General features: G+C 29.0%; 1 protein-coding gene across 1 annotated transcript in view; it reads left to right on the forward strand.

Moving 5' to 3' along the window:
• Nucleotides 1-601: 601 nt before the first annotated feature.
• LOC129963651 (acetyl-coenzyme A synthetase-like) overlaps nucleotides 602-18,076 on the forward strand; it is a 34,430-nt gene continuing 16,955 nt past the window's right edge. The window contains exons 1-3 of the mRNA XM_056078145.1: nucleotides 602-1,342; nucleotides 15,134-15,225; nucleotides 17,167-17,270. Coding sequence (XP_055934120.1) covers nucleotides 993-1,342; nucleotides 15,134-15,225; nucleotides 17,167-17,270 — 546 coding nt within the window. The 5' untranslated portion in view covers nucleotides 602-992. The remainder of the gene's footprint in view (nucleotides 1,343-15,133; nucleotides 15,226-17,166; nucleotides 17,271-18,076) is intronic.

Genomic DNA, 18,076 nt, shown 5'->3' on the forward strand with positions numbered 1-18,076 from the left:
ATAGATCTTTTCTTATACACTTTGATCTCCGTTTAGCATCTCCTGACGACCGTTGAACTCGCGCCACATTTTGCATGCACAGTACGATCTTTTGAAATCACGTGATCACCACCCCTAAATAACTCACGCCACGAAGAGAGAGAAGGGTAGCAAAAAAACAAAGGGAGAGAACGAAGCCATTACCCGTGGCCATTCTAAATTAAGCAACTTCTTACACAACTTATCAAAGAAGAACCTTGCTCTTATCTTAAATATGGCTAAAATCGAACGAGGTGTTCTATTATTATTTGCTTTCACCCTCTTCAAGAGCATGACATGATTTCGATTTCACGCGATCAAGAAATGACGGTTCGCTTACGATTTATCGTTATGTTTGTTTATGCGATTATCTCATTAAAGCTACCATGTGTTTTATCTTTTTCGGAAACGATGATTCATCCTTTGAAATTCCAACTCATCAAAAAGAAAAACAGTCTTAGAATGCAAAAAATTATTATTTTCAGTTACTTAACAAGAAATTTAATGTGAAATTTTTCGAACGGTATTGAGTAAAAACAAACGAAGGTGACCGTATTGTGAAATATAAATGAACTTTAAAAAATAAAAATAGAACTTTTTCTTCCAAGCTTCAGTCGGCTGACAAGGTGTCTCATTGGAGGAGCATTCTTCTTTACCTGTGACGTCAAATATGAAGCGATGTGATGAAGTCATATAAGACGGTAAAGTCTATCGAAGAGTTTCTCATTAGTATTTTCGTTTTTCCCGCCGTTCGAAAGTTCGAACTTTTACTTTTGCGCTTTCTTCAAACTGTAATATCTTTCGAGCGACAGCTTGGATAGAGGGTTTGCAAAATTTTAACTGTTAAATCTTTTTTAGTATTAAATGAATCATGAACTTATTTTAGTAATTATAGCTCGAAGAATTTGCATTTGCACTAAAGATTGAAAACAATTTTTTACTTGGTGGTTCGTTTTATTTGATTAATTTTCAAGATGCCGGATTTTGCTATGAATGGACATCTAGAAAAAACTAATTCTCAGTCCGGGAAAACTTCTTCTCAAACACCAAAAGTTCGCTTCGAAAGTTTGAAAATAGAATGCATGAATGATTATCATAAAATGTATGAGTTATCAGTTGAAAATCCTGACATCTTTTGGACTCGCATAGCAGATGAGTTTGCCTGGAAAACGAAGCCCAGTGAAAACTGCTGTAGTTTCAACTTCGACCCTACGAAAGGCCCAGTGACCATAAAATGGTTTGGAACTGGCGAAACAAATCTTTGTTATAATGCTTTGGACTTCAATATTCAGAAGGGCCTCGGAAACAAGATAGCTTATTATTGGTAAGTTTGATTTTCATTATTTCTTTAAATTCGTTAATTTTTTATTTTAAAATAGATGCAGCTTGCTATCGGATTCAATTATTTTATGAATGTAAAGTATTCAGTTGAAAGTTTTAAATTAAAGTATTCAGTTCATCTCATTAAGATGTTTGGTTAATTTTTTTTAAAATCTGTCAGATTCTTGCACTAATTAATTTCGAAAAAAATGCAATAGTGAAATTCTTTCTGTAACAACCTCAGACAGTGCTATAACTGAAAATGTACATTTTGGAGTTGGATCCCATAACTGCATCCAGATAATACTAATTTTATGCAAGACCTGAAAATTCTACGTAAAAGTGAAGTCATAGTTATGCAGTTGCTATATATTAAGAACAGAAGAAAAATGTTCTATGTATTAAGAACAAAGAATTTAATTAAAATGGATTTATAAAATTTATCAATTGATTTTGTTTACATTTATTGCAACTTTCGACATTTTATAGCCTCCATAGTTGAGTTTTAAATCATAAATAATATTCCGAGTTTATTTAAATAGATGGTTATTTTTTTATCAGAATTATAGATGAAAAATATATCAAACATTTCATAGCATATTAAATTCAATTTATTAATATAAATTCAGTATGCCGTTATTCACGATTTTTGGTAGTTAAAAACAAATTATTCCATTATCATATTTGTGTAATTGAAAGTTACAAATATACCACAAAAATTCTCGAAAAGTAATGGTCCAAATTATGTATGAATTAAAAACTGTGGCATTCTTCGTACGCGTCGCTGAATCTTTTTAAATATTTAAGTTAAAAAAAGCAACCTTTTAAAAAAAATTGGAAACCTATTTGAGTATTTATTCCAAAACATCGTAGCAGCATAATGTTTTAGGTTTGATTCCTCTAGCTTTATTTTTCAAATGTACTTTTAATCATATAACCACAATAGCACACACACTTACATAAGAAGAGTATTTAATATTATTACAACATATTGCTTAAAAACCTATTTTCCAAAACTATGAAAAATATTGTTAAGTGTGCTTACAGAGGTTTCTTAACTTCATTAAGAAATTAGGAAAAAATTATAGAAATAAAATTGATATCATTGCAGGTTTTTTTATTAAATTAATATGTCATAGCTTGGTACAATTATAGTCTTTAAAATCACTGAGGGAATACTTTAAAATTTTTGATTAAAAATATAATTTGAAATTCTGAAAAATCCTTGCTTGGTAAACATTTACTATCAAAGAAATAAGGGTATCCTAAATTTGGACGCACTAAATCCAACAATTTCCCTTGTAGAACGTTTTGAATGATTTTATCATAATTCTTATCGCAGTTTACAGATCGTATGCCAGCTTATAAACGTGTTAAAAGAGTAATGACAATCTTAAGTCATCATAAACAGAAACCAAACGATATAAAATTTTACGGTGTTATTGTGATCAGTTTCTTAATTTGTGTTTTGCTCTATTACAAGTCTAAAATTCTTTTCCAAGATTCAAATAATTATTTGCGTAATAAACAGATTTCGAAAGTTTCTATTACAAGTCTAAAATTCTTTTCCAAGATTCAAATAATTATTTGCGTAATAAACAGATTTCGAAAGTCGTCGTCAAAAGTGATGTAGCTTAAGTAGAATATAATAACCTTAATAACTTGACGCATATTTGCTGCAGATAAGAACTTAAATGTCTGTTATCATTTTCGCGTTTCTATGAATCAGGATATTACTTTTTGATGATCAACGAAAGATATAAATTTTTATTGTGAAGGAAAAATTGATTGAGGACTTCGAAGTATTTTTTTTTACTGATGTTTTGTTTTATGTTTTTGTTTATGAAATCTGGCCCTATGTCTATCTATTAATCGTCAATTGTGTAAAGCTTTGATAGAGTTTTTGTTCTGTTTTCTTCCATTCTTTTAGAGATATCAATATCATTTAGAAGGAAATGGATCTGCTTTATTTTTTCCTGATACTCTCATTAAGTTTAATTTTCGTCTTTCGATCGAAATATCTACAAATTGAGGAAAGCAGGATTTATATTTTTGCATCTTTCTAACAGAAACCAAACGCAAGCTTCCAAAGTTGGTCTCATCAAGTATAATTAATTTTGATTTGGTTGCTAACCGCTTTTGGTAAACAATCGATTCGTTGGGAATATTTATTGAATTGAACTTCAAGTAAATTGCTTAAAAAAATGAATGTCCGTGATTCTCGCAACAAAGTATTCCCTCAAAAGCCGTCTTATTATAAAAACCTTACGCTTGTTCTGTTTATTGTGAATGTGAATTTTCCTAGTTCCATGACATCATAGTACCATTAAAAACGTAAATGTCTGAATAATCTCTTCTAAATTGCATGTTGCCTTTTTCGGGTATGAAATTTCACTTACCGATTCCTTACATAAATTGCATAGACGATTAGCAGAATCTCTTCTTTAATTTTCAATTAGGGCCGGATTTCCGACTAGGAAACCTCTAGACTGAGATGGGGCCACAAGAGGGTTGATCAAAAATATTTATTTTCCTAAATGCCTAATAAATAAGTTTATAAAAATATTTATGAAATATCTGAATATTATTTTATAATTCATTCACGTATGTTCGTTTAGTGCAGATGTAACTAAAGTTCTACTTCAATAATATTGAGTACAAATATACATTTTAAACAGCCTTGAGTCATTACAGATATATAAAAACTTCCCCCTAAATTCATAAAACAAACAAAATCTAGTATAAGTCATTAACCTATTAAAAATGTGTTAAAATATAAAGCTAAATTGTCTAGTTAATTGAAAGAGGTCCCTCATATAGTGTATTTGCTAGAGCCTCCAAGTACCCAAATCAACTATATTCAACAATGGAAGAAAATCATATATTTGCCGAAACAATCAAAACGGTTTGGATTTCATAGTAACAATGAGATCTATTGTTGAAAATTCCGCAAAAAAATATTTTAAGTGTTGACATTTGGGAAAAAAAAAATTGCAAATTATTAAATTCGAATCAAGATAATTTTTTGAATTTTAAAATGACGGCTCTGGCTAAACTATTTTGTGGAATAATATTTATAATACTGTTTTATATAATAAAATAAAATTTTGATACTTTCGTACTTTGATTACTGAGAAAAATTAGTGGATAGAAATTTTAATCCTTTTTTTTTAAATTTAAAATGACAAGGTATAATAGAAATTTTCTGGTGATGATAGAAAAACGAAAAATATTTCATCCTTTTCAGTGGTTAGTAAGTGTTATTATCAAAAATATTTTTTAAATGAATAGAACAATTACTGTTGGAAAAAACTGAATATCTTTAATGACATCAGTACAGAAATTATTTATCAAGTGACGTTTCTTGTACAACTTTTAATATTTTTTTGTTTCAGAAAGTGCATAAATTTCTTGATTATCTACGATAACATTCAATCTGTTCTTTTTCTAAATATCATTTGTATTTCCAAATTTTTTAAATCTACTAAATATTAGTCTTCTGAAATTTATTTTACTTTTTTTTTTTTTTTGATATTTTGGAATTAAGGGTAAAGTTTTAAGCATTTACTTCTCAGATAATTACTTTCAATCCATTCACGTGTAACTGCGAGTCAAACTTGGAAATGAACTTAAAAATTTTGTTACTGATAAATCATTATTAATTTAAATTAATCCAAAAGATAAGATTATTGACTGATGAAAAACTTTCGAGTTCAACAACATTATAACCGTCCTTGGAATTCTTATCAGAATCGAAACAGCGCATTCCCTACACAGTATTTCATCTAATTTGGTTACAAAGGAAATATTGTTCGTTAAAAGGACAGAACGAAGGATTTGTAAAAATAAAACATTTGTATTTATATAGTAATAACTAGTGCGCATCAAATGCTTATTCGATTTCACATGAAATCCTTATTATTTTCATGTCATTTAAATTAAGTAGTTTTTAATGTCATATTGTAATCTTTAATGTCATTTTGTTTAACAATTTATTTATTGACTTCTATAGATTGCTTTTCATCCGTTTAAAATTTGTCAATCTCACATTCTACCAGTCACCCAGTTTTACGAATCTTGTACTTCCAAGCGTCCTCGAATCCTTAAGATATTTTTAAAAATTATTTCATTTTTCTGAGAACACGATAACTTAAACGTTTTGTGGTAGAATTGTTGAAACATAAAATACGTAAATATCGCAAATTTTCCATTCTCAGAAAATCGGCTTATCCGATTAAAAACAAACATGATTATAAAGCTTAGATCTAGATTGATAGCATTTAATACGAATCTATATTTTAACTGCTACATTACAAAGCACAAAACTCTCCTAGTTTTACATTAGTTGCATGGCATTAGTAAGCAATATTCATAAAATATCAGTCTATGATGTGAGTTAGAGTGCGATATCTTTGGCGATTTTTTTTTCAATTAATCCATACCATGACGTTAATATACGAACGCCACGAAAAAGAATTTGTTCTGCCATATAAAATTCGATACATAACTGTAATGGTAGTCACAATGTCATATACCAAATTTCATTTATGTAAGTTATTGCGCTTAATATACATGCGAAAATACAAACGAGCGATCCTTTGACAGATTTGGTTCAAAATTTGAAAAAAATGTTAAAACTGTAAATCATATTTCATGTATCCAAATTGTTGCTTATTTGAATTATCGCTCTTAGTTGCATGCAGAAATACAGAAGGGCAACAACTGGGTGATCTAATTTAAGTTTTGATTCGTATCTACATTTTAGATGGATAGAATTTGAAACACTGATTTATCATTTAACTTTCTTCATTTTGTAGTGATTACATCAATTTGTTTTCGGATAGACAGACTTCTTCTGAATGAATTTCGTTCAAAATTGGACAGAAATCTATCAATTTGGCGTAAAGTCAATATACTAAATTTCATCTAGCGAGCTCAAAGTTTATTTTATGTATCTCATTCAGATAGATAGATATAATTTCAAAAACATGTTTTCTTCTGGACTTGGAGTCTAAAATGTTCAGATCGTTAAAATTTCATGAAAAGAATGACATAAAATTTCATGATCGTTAAAATTTCATAAAAGTTTGAGTCCAAAATGCGTATTCAGCTATCTTTTCTATACTGTGAATGGCAAAGCTCTTATGTTCGAAGCTCTGGAGATAAAATATAAAACACTGGTGGCTTTCACGGCCTTGCCCAAGGTCACAATTTTATGATCCAAGGGAGAGAGGGGGAGGGGAGGGTGTAACATCTTTATTAAAAAGGTGCGAGACAGTTTCGGGGAGATTTAGTTCTTATCTGAAGTTTATAATATTTATTATCCAATCATTACAGGTTGATAATTAAATAGCTTAACCATAAAATATTGTTTAAGAATTTTAAAGTTTGAATAAGTTGAAAGGTTTCTGTCATGAATTTAAAAAAGCGAGCTACAAAGACATATAAGTTTAATGATAAAAAGCAGTACTCGTATCATTGTGAAAAATAACTTCTATTTATTTTAACTATCTATAGAAACTTTAAAATGTGTTACTCTCTAACATCATCCACGGATGCTCCTGGGAACTAGATTAGATAATTTAACTTCACTGTCAGCGAGTTGTTTCGATAGACATATAGACGTTATTCGAGGAAATGAAACCGTACACCGCCATAAAACATGTACAATCATTACGCTGCTACTTATCTTAAATCCAGACTGAAAAATGACATCTGTGTAAGGTGATGAAAGATCAGTGATCTTATAAAGCAGTTACTCGCCCGCGTAATGAAATCTAGAATTCTGTCTGGCAAAAATTCCGGTAATTTTGCTTTTTAATCATGGTTATCTTGCGTCATCTTGTTTAACCGACAACCGAATGCTTAGATAAACCGTATTCGAATGGTAGAAAAGTGTAGTTGAGGAGTAGTAACTTCACCTGAACTACGAAAATTCGCCAAAACAACTGCTTGCTTTCGCCAAATTTTTTCCTAATGACTTCAGACGAGAATCTAATGAGGAGAATCGCGTGATATCCACGTGTAAATTCTTAGATGTCTTAATGCGTTCAAATGGCAAGAAAAGTCGTTTGTATTCCGAATTTAAGTACTTATTTTTTCGAGAAAGAAAAACAAAATTCAGTTTTTGACTTAGCTCATTAATAACAACGATCTATATTCATGTAAATAATATTTATAAAAACATTTGTATCAGTGCACTAAAAAGAATCTATTTTCATGTAAATAATATTTATAAAAACGCTCGTATCAATGCACTAAAAAGGATCTATTTTCATGTAAATATTATTTATCAAAACGCTTGTAACAATGCACTAAAAAGGATCTATTTTCATGTAAATAATATTTATAAAAAATGCTTGTATCAATGCACTAAAAAGGATCTATTTTCATGTAAATAATATTTATAAAATCGCTGGTATCAATGCACTAAAATGGATCTATTTTCATGTAAATATTATTTATAAAAACGCTAGTATCAATGCATTAAAAAGCAATTTTTTTCCCTCCAAAGTTAGGAAATCCAAAACAAAAATTGTAAAAACTCGGTTGTAGAAAACAGTTGCAGATTATGGTGCTACAACAAAAATTATAAACAAAAAAAAAATCCGAAGCATTTATTAAAATTAAAATACGTTAGAAATATGATTACAATTTTAATTTACTTAAAGCGGTTTTATCTGCGTTTTATATTTTTGCGGTTCCTTTTAACTCCAGATTTTCGACAAACAATTTTACCTTTTTAATTCATCACTAAAAACAATTTTTATAACTTTTCATTATTTTTCATTTTTTTCGTTTAATATATCTCATAAATCATACTAAAAATGGTTTTTCATATTAATTTCTAGAAGACACTGTCTGTTAAATTAACTTTTAGCTTGATTAATAATTAAGAATTCTAAAACTACTAAAATATCCTATCAACACTGGGATCGATACTAAAATTTAGAATCCATTAAGAAATGACTGAAAAATCAAATTCAAAACCTCGTCCTTATGAGAATGAAGCATGCAAAGCAATTCTACCAGCAACATAAGCATGACAAATTTATCTAGAAATAGTTGTTTCAAAATTAACGTATAATAATGATGATTCAGCGTTTATTGTAAATCGGGTAAACAGAAAGGAATAACTAACAGGAGATGAAGAGGGAAATGTAAGGGAGGAATGGGGGGGGGTCTACATAGGTCTGTCATTCTATTCAATAAAAGAAAGGGATATATCAAATAAAATGTATGTTATTAGAATGCAAATATAAAGTAGCAAAACTTTATTGCAAGGATAATATCTGAAGTATATAAGTGTCACGCCAGTTTAGACCTTTCAGGACAATCTGTATATATTCAAATGAAATAATCCTTTATTATGAATTTTGTATTTGGTAATACAGTAGACTCCCGATTATCCGCGCCTGCCGCACAATGTTTTTTTTTTTTTTCTGCTTCCGAGCAAAGAGAAAATGTTTCCAAAGCAAGAAGCAAACACAAATGACTGATTTCTTCAAAAAAGGTGTAGTTTTACAGTTATGCTTTTGTAATTACATAATACCTTACAGTTAGGGATTGCAATACCGGGATACCGAATACCGGTATTTTGAGCCATTTGTACAATTTTGTAATACCGGTATTCCCAAGTTTAAATACCGGTTTTTCGGTATTTACTAAAATTTTTTAAAATGGCCTCCACTATATGCTCAGGGATCGCGAACATAGCAAAACAGTGTACGTTTTTGTTTTTATGTATCCCTAACGGGCGAAATTAATTAGGTAATTAATGGCTTAATTAATTGCTTAAATCTAAATTAGCGAGACATGGATTATCCCTGAAAGAAAATTTTGTACCCATAACGACTGATGTAGCAACAATTATGAAAAAAGTTGGAAAGTTGATTGGTGTAAATCAGCAGTTGTGCTGTGCACTTGGAATTCAATTAGGAGTAATAGATGTATTGTACCAAAAAAATAAAGAACAGATAAATACTGTGGATATAGAAACTTCGGATTCCAACTTTGAAGAGAGTAAGAGTGAGAGTGATATTGACAAGGAAGATAATGGTAATGTAATTGTTGAAGAAGATATTGCTAATGAGGATGAAATATTAACCTATCAAGAATTGCTTCCTATAATTTATAATTTTTTTTTTTAAATTTACTGAAATATATACTAACTGAAAATATATGTTAATATTAGATTTTAAAACAGGTTGGAATAGTTTACTCCTAATGATGGAACGATTTTTGAAACTGAGAAGTCCAATCCAAAAAGCAATAATCGACTTAAACCTGTAAATTAATTTTTCAGATAGTGAATTCGACTGAATATCCAGAACTATATCAGCTCTATTTCCAATAAAACTGACTATTGTGGCATTATGTCGGAGAGATTCTAATTTATTAACAGCTAATGCAACAATAAATTTCATGTTGCAGTCACTGAAAGAACAGCACACATCAGTATCTGAAGAATTATATATTACATTGAAAAATCGCACAGAAGAAAGGCATACTGAAATAGAAAATGTCTTGTGGCATTTACATAATTATAATGATTTTAAAAATGAAAATGAAAAAGAAAAGAAAATAACCAATTTAAATCTGATTAAGTTTAGAGTAAATTTTCTTAAAATTTTTTACCCACAAACCTATCCACATTCAGATGAATTCGGTTCAATTATCGAATATTATGATGTCACTACTGTCGATAGTGAAAAGGAATTGTCTCTTGAACAAAAATTAGAATTAGCGATAAATAAAAAAATTTCAACGAACCAAAATACAATACAGAAATCAGCTATATCCAAAACCATCCGACGAGAAATCGATTTATTTGAAGATGAGAGATTTAGAGGTAAATACTTGGAAAAAGTATATCGCGCATTGCTAACAGTACCAATAAATAGCGTAGATGTCGAAAGAGCGTTTTCGACAGCTGGTCATTTTTACACAAAATTACTTTTCAGGCTTAATGACAGTACAATGGATGCATTATGTTTTTAAAGATCACATTTCAAAAATCTGTAATAGTACCACAGAGTGAATAGTAATATTTACACTTTTTTTGTGATTTAAATAAATAAGATGTTCCTTTACTTTTTTTGTGATTATATACTGTTATAATTTGTAAGTTACCAATTATTTTTTGTGATATTTACACTCTCTAACAAAACTGGCAAATAAAACAAAGAAACACCTGTGTTTTCTTTCTTTTTTTAAAATTTCTAATACCGGTATTAAAACCGGTATCCCGGTATTAAGATTTAAAAAATACCGAATACCGGTATTTAAATTTTGGTTCGGTATTGCAATCCCTACTTACAGTATTAAAACAGTACATATGTATTCATTTTTCTGTGCATCCTTGACGCCTCTCGTAAATACAAAGCACTTTTCTGTTTTCATTAACAAAACGCATTTTAGGTTAGTTTTGAGTGATATACTAAAATATTAAACGTTAGTTAAACATTTCCTGCTGTTTACTGTACATAAAACGATTTTTCAAAGTTGAAATGACTGTTTTCTCTTGTGCTATACCCGTTTTCAGCGTTTTTCGGATTATCCGCGGCGGCCGCGCCACCCAATTCCGCGGATAATCGGGAGTGTACTGTTACTAAAAAACACGTAAGACGTTACCCATGTGACATTATGAATGTCAGGGAAAATCAAAACCACAATGATATAAAATAAAACGATGAAAACAAATATATAAAATTTCACATTGATTTTTTTTTTCATGACAATGTAATCTTCTGATGAATAACAGGTGATAAAAATTAAGCCATATGACATTTGAAACAAGCAAAAATGGTTTTCATTCTTATGAATCAATATTTCATAAGAAATGAAATAAGTTAACGAGTCCGAAATAAATAGAAATTAATCGTCTGGTACGAAACATCGTAACATGAAAATATTTTAACCTTGATTAGTCTATTTTTAATTTACCTTAATTGCATAAAAATGAATTTAGTGCTTTACAATGAGCGTGAATATAAATCCGATAGCTGAAGCATTGAAAATTAATATAAAATATATTTAAATACCTTTAAATTTCAATAACATTAGAAAAAATACTCGGGAATTAAATTAAAAACTTATGCAAAAAGTGGTGTAAAACAAAACCTTTTCGGTTCAGTAATATACCCTTCAAAAAGTAGTGTAATGTTAGATAAAATTTTTAATTAACCTTCCATTGGGCGCAACTAATCTGTGAGATGAAATGACATTGAGTACTCATATATACTCAAATACTGATACTAAATATTCTCAAATGTAAGTGAAAAGTTCTGTTTAATATGTTTTTTTTTAACATACATTCAAAAATTGCATTAATTGAGTACATTAATCTCTTGGATGAATTGCGCCCGATCGTGTTAGGATTTGCATTGCGCCCGACGGAAGGTTAAGAATATCTTTTTAAAGAAAACTATCATAGTGAACTCGCTACCCAAAAAGTAATCACGTATCAAATTTGGTAGTTGTAAATTCGACCCCTGTGTCCCTGATACTTTTGCATGATTTTTAATCGCTTAGGTCAGTTTACAAACAGTGCCAGATTCTAAACATTATGTTAAAATATATTTAAATATTTATTAATATTATAAAATTTAATTTTATAAATTTCAAAGCCTTTTAAAATAATAAAATACAATATTGTCAATAAATTATTTTTCTTTAGGCGTATAATAATTGACAACTAATTGTCTAGTTGTTAGATATAGATATCTAAAAAACATCTTGCATGATTTTCCCTGATTCTAAAAATAATTTTAAAGACTGTTAAGTATATAATAACACATCAATAGAATAAGAAAAATTTCTTATACATTTATAAGAAAATTAGATATTCATAAAGAAAAATCTGATATTAAAAGAATTTTTTTCTTTGAAAGCATTATTAAAGCATTATTTTCTTTGAAAGTATTACTCAAAAGTAAAGATTACTTTCTAATATTATATCTGGATTTAATAAGCATGTAAAATATCTAATATGCTGTCTGGAGATCAGCTGGTTCCTTGGGAAAATTTGTGTATAACATTGAATCTTTGATGTATAACTCAATGTTCACGATTTTTTAATGAATATTTTTAAGCATTAAATTATGACAAAGTCATGTTATTTTAAAGCTTCTACTTATTGTATTAGCTTAAATTAACCTTCCTAATAATCAAATACCATATATGAGTGTAATTCAAAAAGAAATAGTTAGTGTAATCTTTTATCGTTATCTTCCACGGTACGGTAACTTTATTTGTAATTCATAAAATAAAAGCAGCAAAAGATGAACGATCTTTTTGACAGCTTTAAACAATAAAAAAAAATCTTCGTTGAATTAAGAAAAAACATTTGAATCTCCTTATAGCAATAAAAAAAAATTGTTGAAATGCTGCATAAAAATATTTTTAATAAAATGTCAAAACTACTCGGATAAATTAGTGGCATTAAAATAATAGCGTCCAAAATTTTAAAAGGATGCAAAAATTCATTTCTGTGCAATAATATTTTAAAATGTCATTATTTTGGAAAGTAATGGATTAACTAAATTATCTTTTAATATGTTTATTTGTGCTCTTATGCCGATATTATAGATACAATGATGTATTCACAAAGTTGGAAAAAAAACCGCAAAATTAACAAAGCTGATTATCATGTTATTCTATTTTAAACTGAAACCATTAATCAGGTTTAATTTAATTTTTACCTAAATGAACTCAATTTTCTTTAAGCTTAGAATTTTTTTTAAACCATGTAATAAAATCCATTTTTAACTACGATTAAAAAGTAGATATAATTTTGATTATTTCATAATAGAATCAAATATATTTTCGAATTTTAAAAAGTAGCTACCACTGATTTACCGGGATTACGTAAAATTTCAACTGAATTTCTTGTGTATGTAACTTAGTTTTAATGACTTTCCCAGCATTAAACGTTACCTTTAACAGTCATGGAACTCGTTCTATTTTAAAAATCTTGTATAGTTATACTCATACGCCTCTTTGATTTTCTGTAATTTCAACTAAAACTTGTGCGTTTTAATATTTAAATTAAAATTGTTTAAACTTCCATTTATCTGATGATGTTGATTCAGCAACGTGTTTGCTGATTTGAAGTAAGTTCTTAGGAAATATAAATATAGATAGAAGAATTTGCATCAAAATTTTATATGCAAAATAGAATGTATTTCGTGTTTTTCGATATATCAGAGTATTACTTCTTATAAATTTCCTTGGTTTAGAGAAAAATTCAAACTTTTATAACAAAATAAATCAGTCTAAAGTGATAATATAAAACTATGTAGAAATATTAACCATTTCATCATTGCTTACTTTTGATACTAAACGTTATTTAAAATCCTCATAGTAATAATAAAATGTTGTGAAAACCTTGCTTTAAACAAAACACAATTGTTTATGCCCTTTGCATCTAATCTTTCTTTCTAATGACATGAAATTACATTTTCATTTTATCCATTTATAATAAAATTATTCATGGATTGAAATATCGACAAAAGTTCGAAACAAAAAGTTTTTATTTTTAATGATATTTAATTTTAAATTATTTTAATTTCAATCTAAAAGTTTAGTTCGTCGTTTACCAAAAAGCTAGCAAAATTCACTTTTAACATCGATTTTTCTTCAATTCACAATTTCTAACAGCTATCTGAATTATTGCTATCTAAAAATTCTTAAAATTTACTGAAATCGAGTATTAAAAATAAAAACCATTTTAAGAACCTATAAAATCCTACAAATAAAGTTTTTATGCGAATAAGCAAGCAGTAGTGAATACTATCATTTCCGACTGAAAGATGGAAAATTTTCCAGCCTCTGTTTCATTGACAAATTAAATCGGTGATAAATTTTTATATTTTATCGAAAATATGAAATGTTTTATTGTGGATATTACATGAGATCAATCTTTCATCATTTGTTGCACTTGCATGAGGTTGAAACAGAATGAAGGCTATAAAAAAATATTGGGTTTTATTCATAACATTCTGGCATTTGAAAACACCAGCAATGAACTTATATACCTGATGATAATGTTTTTAGAAAGCCTATTTGTTCTCAAGTTTTAAAATTACTACAAAACTTGACAAAATGATTGCTTTTCATTGAAATATTTGTATAATTCCAGTTTTTCTTGAATCCCTTAAACTTTCTTTTAACGTAACGTTAAAATATTCTTTGTAATACAAACTTATTGTTGCGAATTCAAAATAAAAATTGAAATGGATTTTTCTGTGTTGTTTCCGTAAGTTAAATGTCCATTTTGTCTTCGGTGATAAATTAGTAATTTAGGCCCTTAATTTATTTGAGGACTTCGGTTCTGTACTATGTCCAATAAAAAAGAGCGGTAACAAGTTTTTTTTTTTACTTTAAAAGTAAAGCTTAAAAATGTTACACGTGTATGGCCGTAGGGTACTTTTAGATTTGAAAACAATTGTACAATGAAATTTCATATTTATGTGTATTGTTTTTCTTTTTATTTAAAGAAACTGTTATTTTTAATTTAAAAAATACTTCTAAAAAAAACTAATTGTTGATACATTAAAATTACAATCGATTCAATTTATAATGCATAAGTAATAATAAAAGCTAGTTTTGATTTAGAATTTATCGTTTTCTCTTGTTGCACTCATTTTAAATTCTAGTATTCCCTAATTTTCTTGAAAAAGTCTAGTTTTAATTTTCCGTTAACTCTGAGTCAGCAAATTCTAACATATTTAAGAAATTTGAATTTTGCCTGCAGCTTTCAATTGCGTAAAGAATATATTTTTGTCTCTGACAGGGAGGGAAACGACGTACACGAACGGAAATCCATCACATACAGGCACCTCCTGAAGATGGTATGCAAGTTCGCCAATGTTCTGAAAGACAAAGGTAAAGATTTCTTCATTTCGCTTTGTAAGATTTTTATGACTGCTGCTTAAATTTTGGAGAAGAAATTAATTTCGGATAACAAATGTTCTTTTTATGCGGAGAGGGTATAAGAGTAGATTGAAATGTTTGAAATCTGGAACTAATCCGTTACTGGCAATAAAACAAATTTATAACGAATCAGTGTTGGTGTTAGGTAGGAAGGTCATAAATATGGATTTGTTTTCATATTGTTCACTGTTTAAAAATGAAAATAAAAATGACTGTTAACCTTTTCCATTCCGAAAGTAATAAGCATGATTATATATGTTAGTGCATCGATTCCTTTTAACGCTTGGTAAGCTCAAATGTAGTTTTATCATAGTTCTATAAAATTAAGAATTGTTATTATTATACTCTTCTATACTAAATATGCATACTTACAATTGGTGAATGAAGATAGATACAGAAATGCAAAGGGTTAAATTATATAGAGGTAATAAGAAGTACCATTTAACAGAAAAGAGTGCATTTCATCACGTCTGCAACCACTTTTTTTTATTTGCATATAGATAATTGCATAATATGAATATTTAAATTAGATGGAAGCATCTTTTATAACATTCACTGGCATAATATAAGTCTGTGATTTGAATCGTCTAATTAGATGTTCCCTTCTGCGTTCTGACTGAAATAGAGGAGGGGCGCTTTGACCAGGTGGTAGGGCCTCATCTTCGAGGCCCGATTCCACCGAAGAACCGTCGTGTAAGCGGCTTTAATGTACGTTTAATCCGTCGGAGCTAATTGCCCTCCCGTTTGTATGGTGTAACAGTTTGGAAGGGGCACCGGCTCAGCTGTTGTGTTCGTCATCTGATCGCGGTTCAGAATTACGTGGTCTGTCCCAAAATAGCTCTAGTGTTACTCTAAAATCGGATGTTAATGTAGCTGAACTACTGTAATAGAGGAATCATCTAATTAGATAGCAAGTGCGAAATAATTTGATACTAGATGTGAATCATGGGTGAAACACGTGCCAGCCAATGTATGGATATTTTTGTCTTAAACATCATGAATTGTATTTTTATAGCTTCATTTTAACCTTGAGTGTTCTATTGTTCTCAAAGGTCCTTTAAACTCTTTTAACACATCCTTCCAATAATCGTTACATTTTACAATCACAAAGATTCTTGCATATGCACTGTTGCAGATCTATAAAATGGGCATACTTTAATTTTAAAAAAGGCAATCTTCACTGAGTAGCGAAATCAACAACTGAAATGTTAGACAACTTGATATACAACTGAAATTCATTTGCAAGAATTTTGAGAATTGATGAGCGCAACTGGAGAAAATGCTGTTGAATGTAATTGAAAATGGATTTTATGTAGAGAAATACATCCATTAAAATTAATGAAAGTAATACATTTTTTTTAAATAAATCTTTTAGTTCACTAAGTTGCATGATTTCCTAGAATCTTTTCTTTTTTAATAAATCCATTAGTACGTACTTTCTGTATAAAATCGACCATGGTGTAATAACATTGCTGAATCATGCACAAATTGACCTATTGTCGACAAATGTGATTTTCTCATCTGATAATCAAGTAATACTGTTGAATTAAGAACTCGGAGAGCTTAACTTCTTGTGTACAGCCGACCACCCCGCTATACTGAACGAGGCAGTATCGACAGGATTTGTTGCGGCCTACTACTGTCTTGAACATAATCCATCCATATTACTGACATCAGAGAACTTGCTATGAGATTTCAAGTGGAAAAACTGTTGTTAATAAAATGATGACAAATGACTCTTGACACTCTTTTATTTATTGATTTTCAGTTAAAGCATAGTTAAACATATTTAACCTGACTGCTTTATCTTTTTATATATTTTGATTCTTATATTAGGAAATTTAAATCATTTTGTTGAATGACTCATGAAATTGATTCTTTTGCCAATAATAGGTGTGAAAAAAGGTGACAGAGTTACCATTTATATGCCCATGATCATTGAAGCTGTGGCCGCTATGCTAGCTTGCACAAGAATAGGCGCTGTACATAACGTTGTTGTAAGTACTCAGATCATAAGATATTTATGCATATACTTAGCGGAGTATATTCCCTTTCTTGAATGATCTAGAAAACTTCAGAATTTTTCTATTTTCTTGAAAAATTTGATAACTGACAAGGAAATTTAGCTAACAAAAAATTATTTCATTAACAAACGAATTAGTTATTATATAAATATTCTATTTTGGATGTTCTATTTCGACTATTTAGCACTTTAACTGTCTTTTATAATCGATATTTAGATGCAACATTTGGAAATAAGTTCAAATATTTTTTAAAACGAAGCGAATTGTTATAAGCTATGGTATTGTATCAGAATTTTAATTTTTAATAGTAAGAGATAAACAGAATACCTCACGAAACTTGCGAATGCAAAGAAAATTGTTTGGCTTCTAAGCCACGAAAATCGCGAAGTACTTTTGGAGGATTAATGTACGAATTTTCTCTAGAAATTCACATTTTATTTTGGTTGCGAAATTTCTTAATTCCGAATAGAAACTATAAAATGCTAGACAATTTTGAGACATTACTAAATATTTTGAGATTTTCATTTGTCAGGTGCTTACATCGGCAATTTCAGTGTGAGCAACTGATATGTCGAGATAGGATATGAGAGCTTGTAATCTAATCTAACTTGTGACATGAGTAACAATTGTTTATCTAATTTTTGTCACTTGATATGGAACCTTTAAACAACCGAAAAATCTTAAATGTTTTTTATGGAGTCTTCTAATAAAAGAAAAAAATTATGAAGGTTTGATATTGCAGTTCAAATGAACTGTTTCTTAAGTTTAAGGAATAAAAA

Source organism: Argiope bruennichi, chromosome 3, assembly GCF_947563725.1.
Source record: "Argiope bruennichi chromosome 3, qqArgBrue1.1, whole genome shotgun sequence".
NCBI classification, from domain to species: Eukaryota; Metazoa; Arthropoda; class Arachnida; order Araneae; family Araneidae; genus Argiope; species Argiope bruennichi.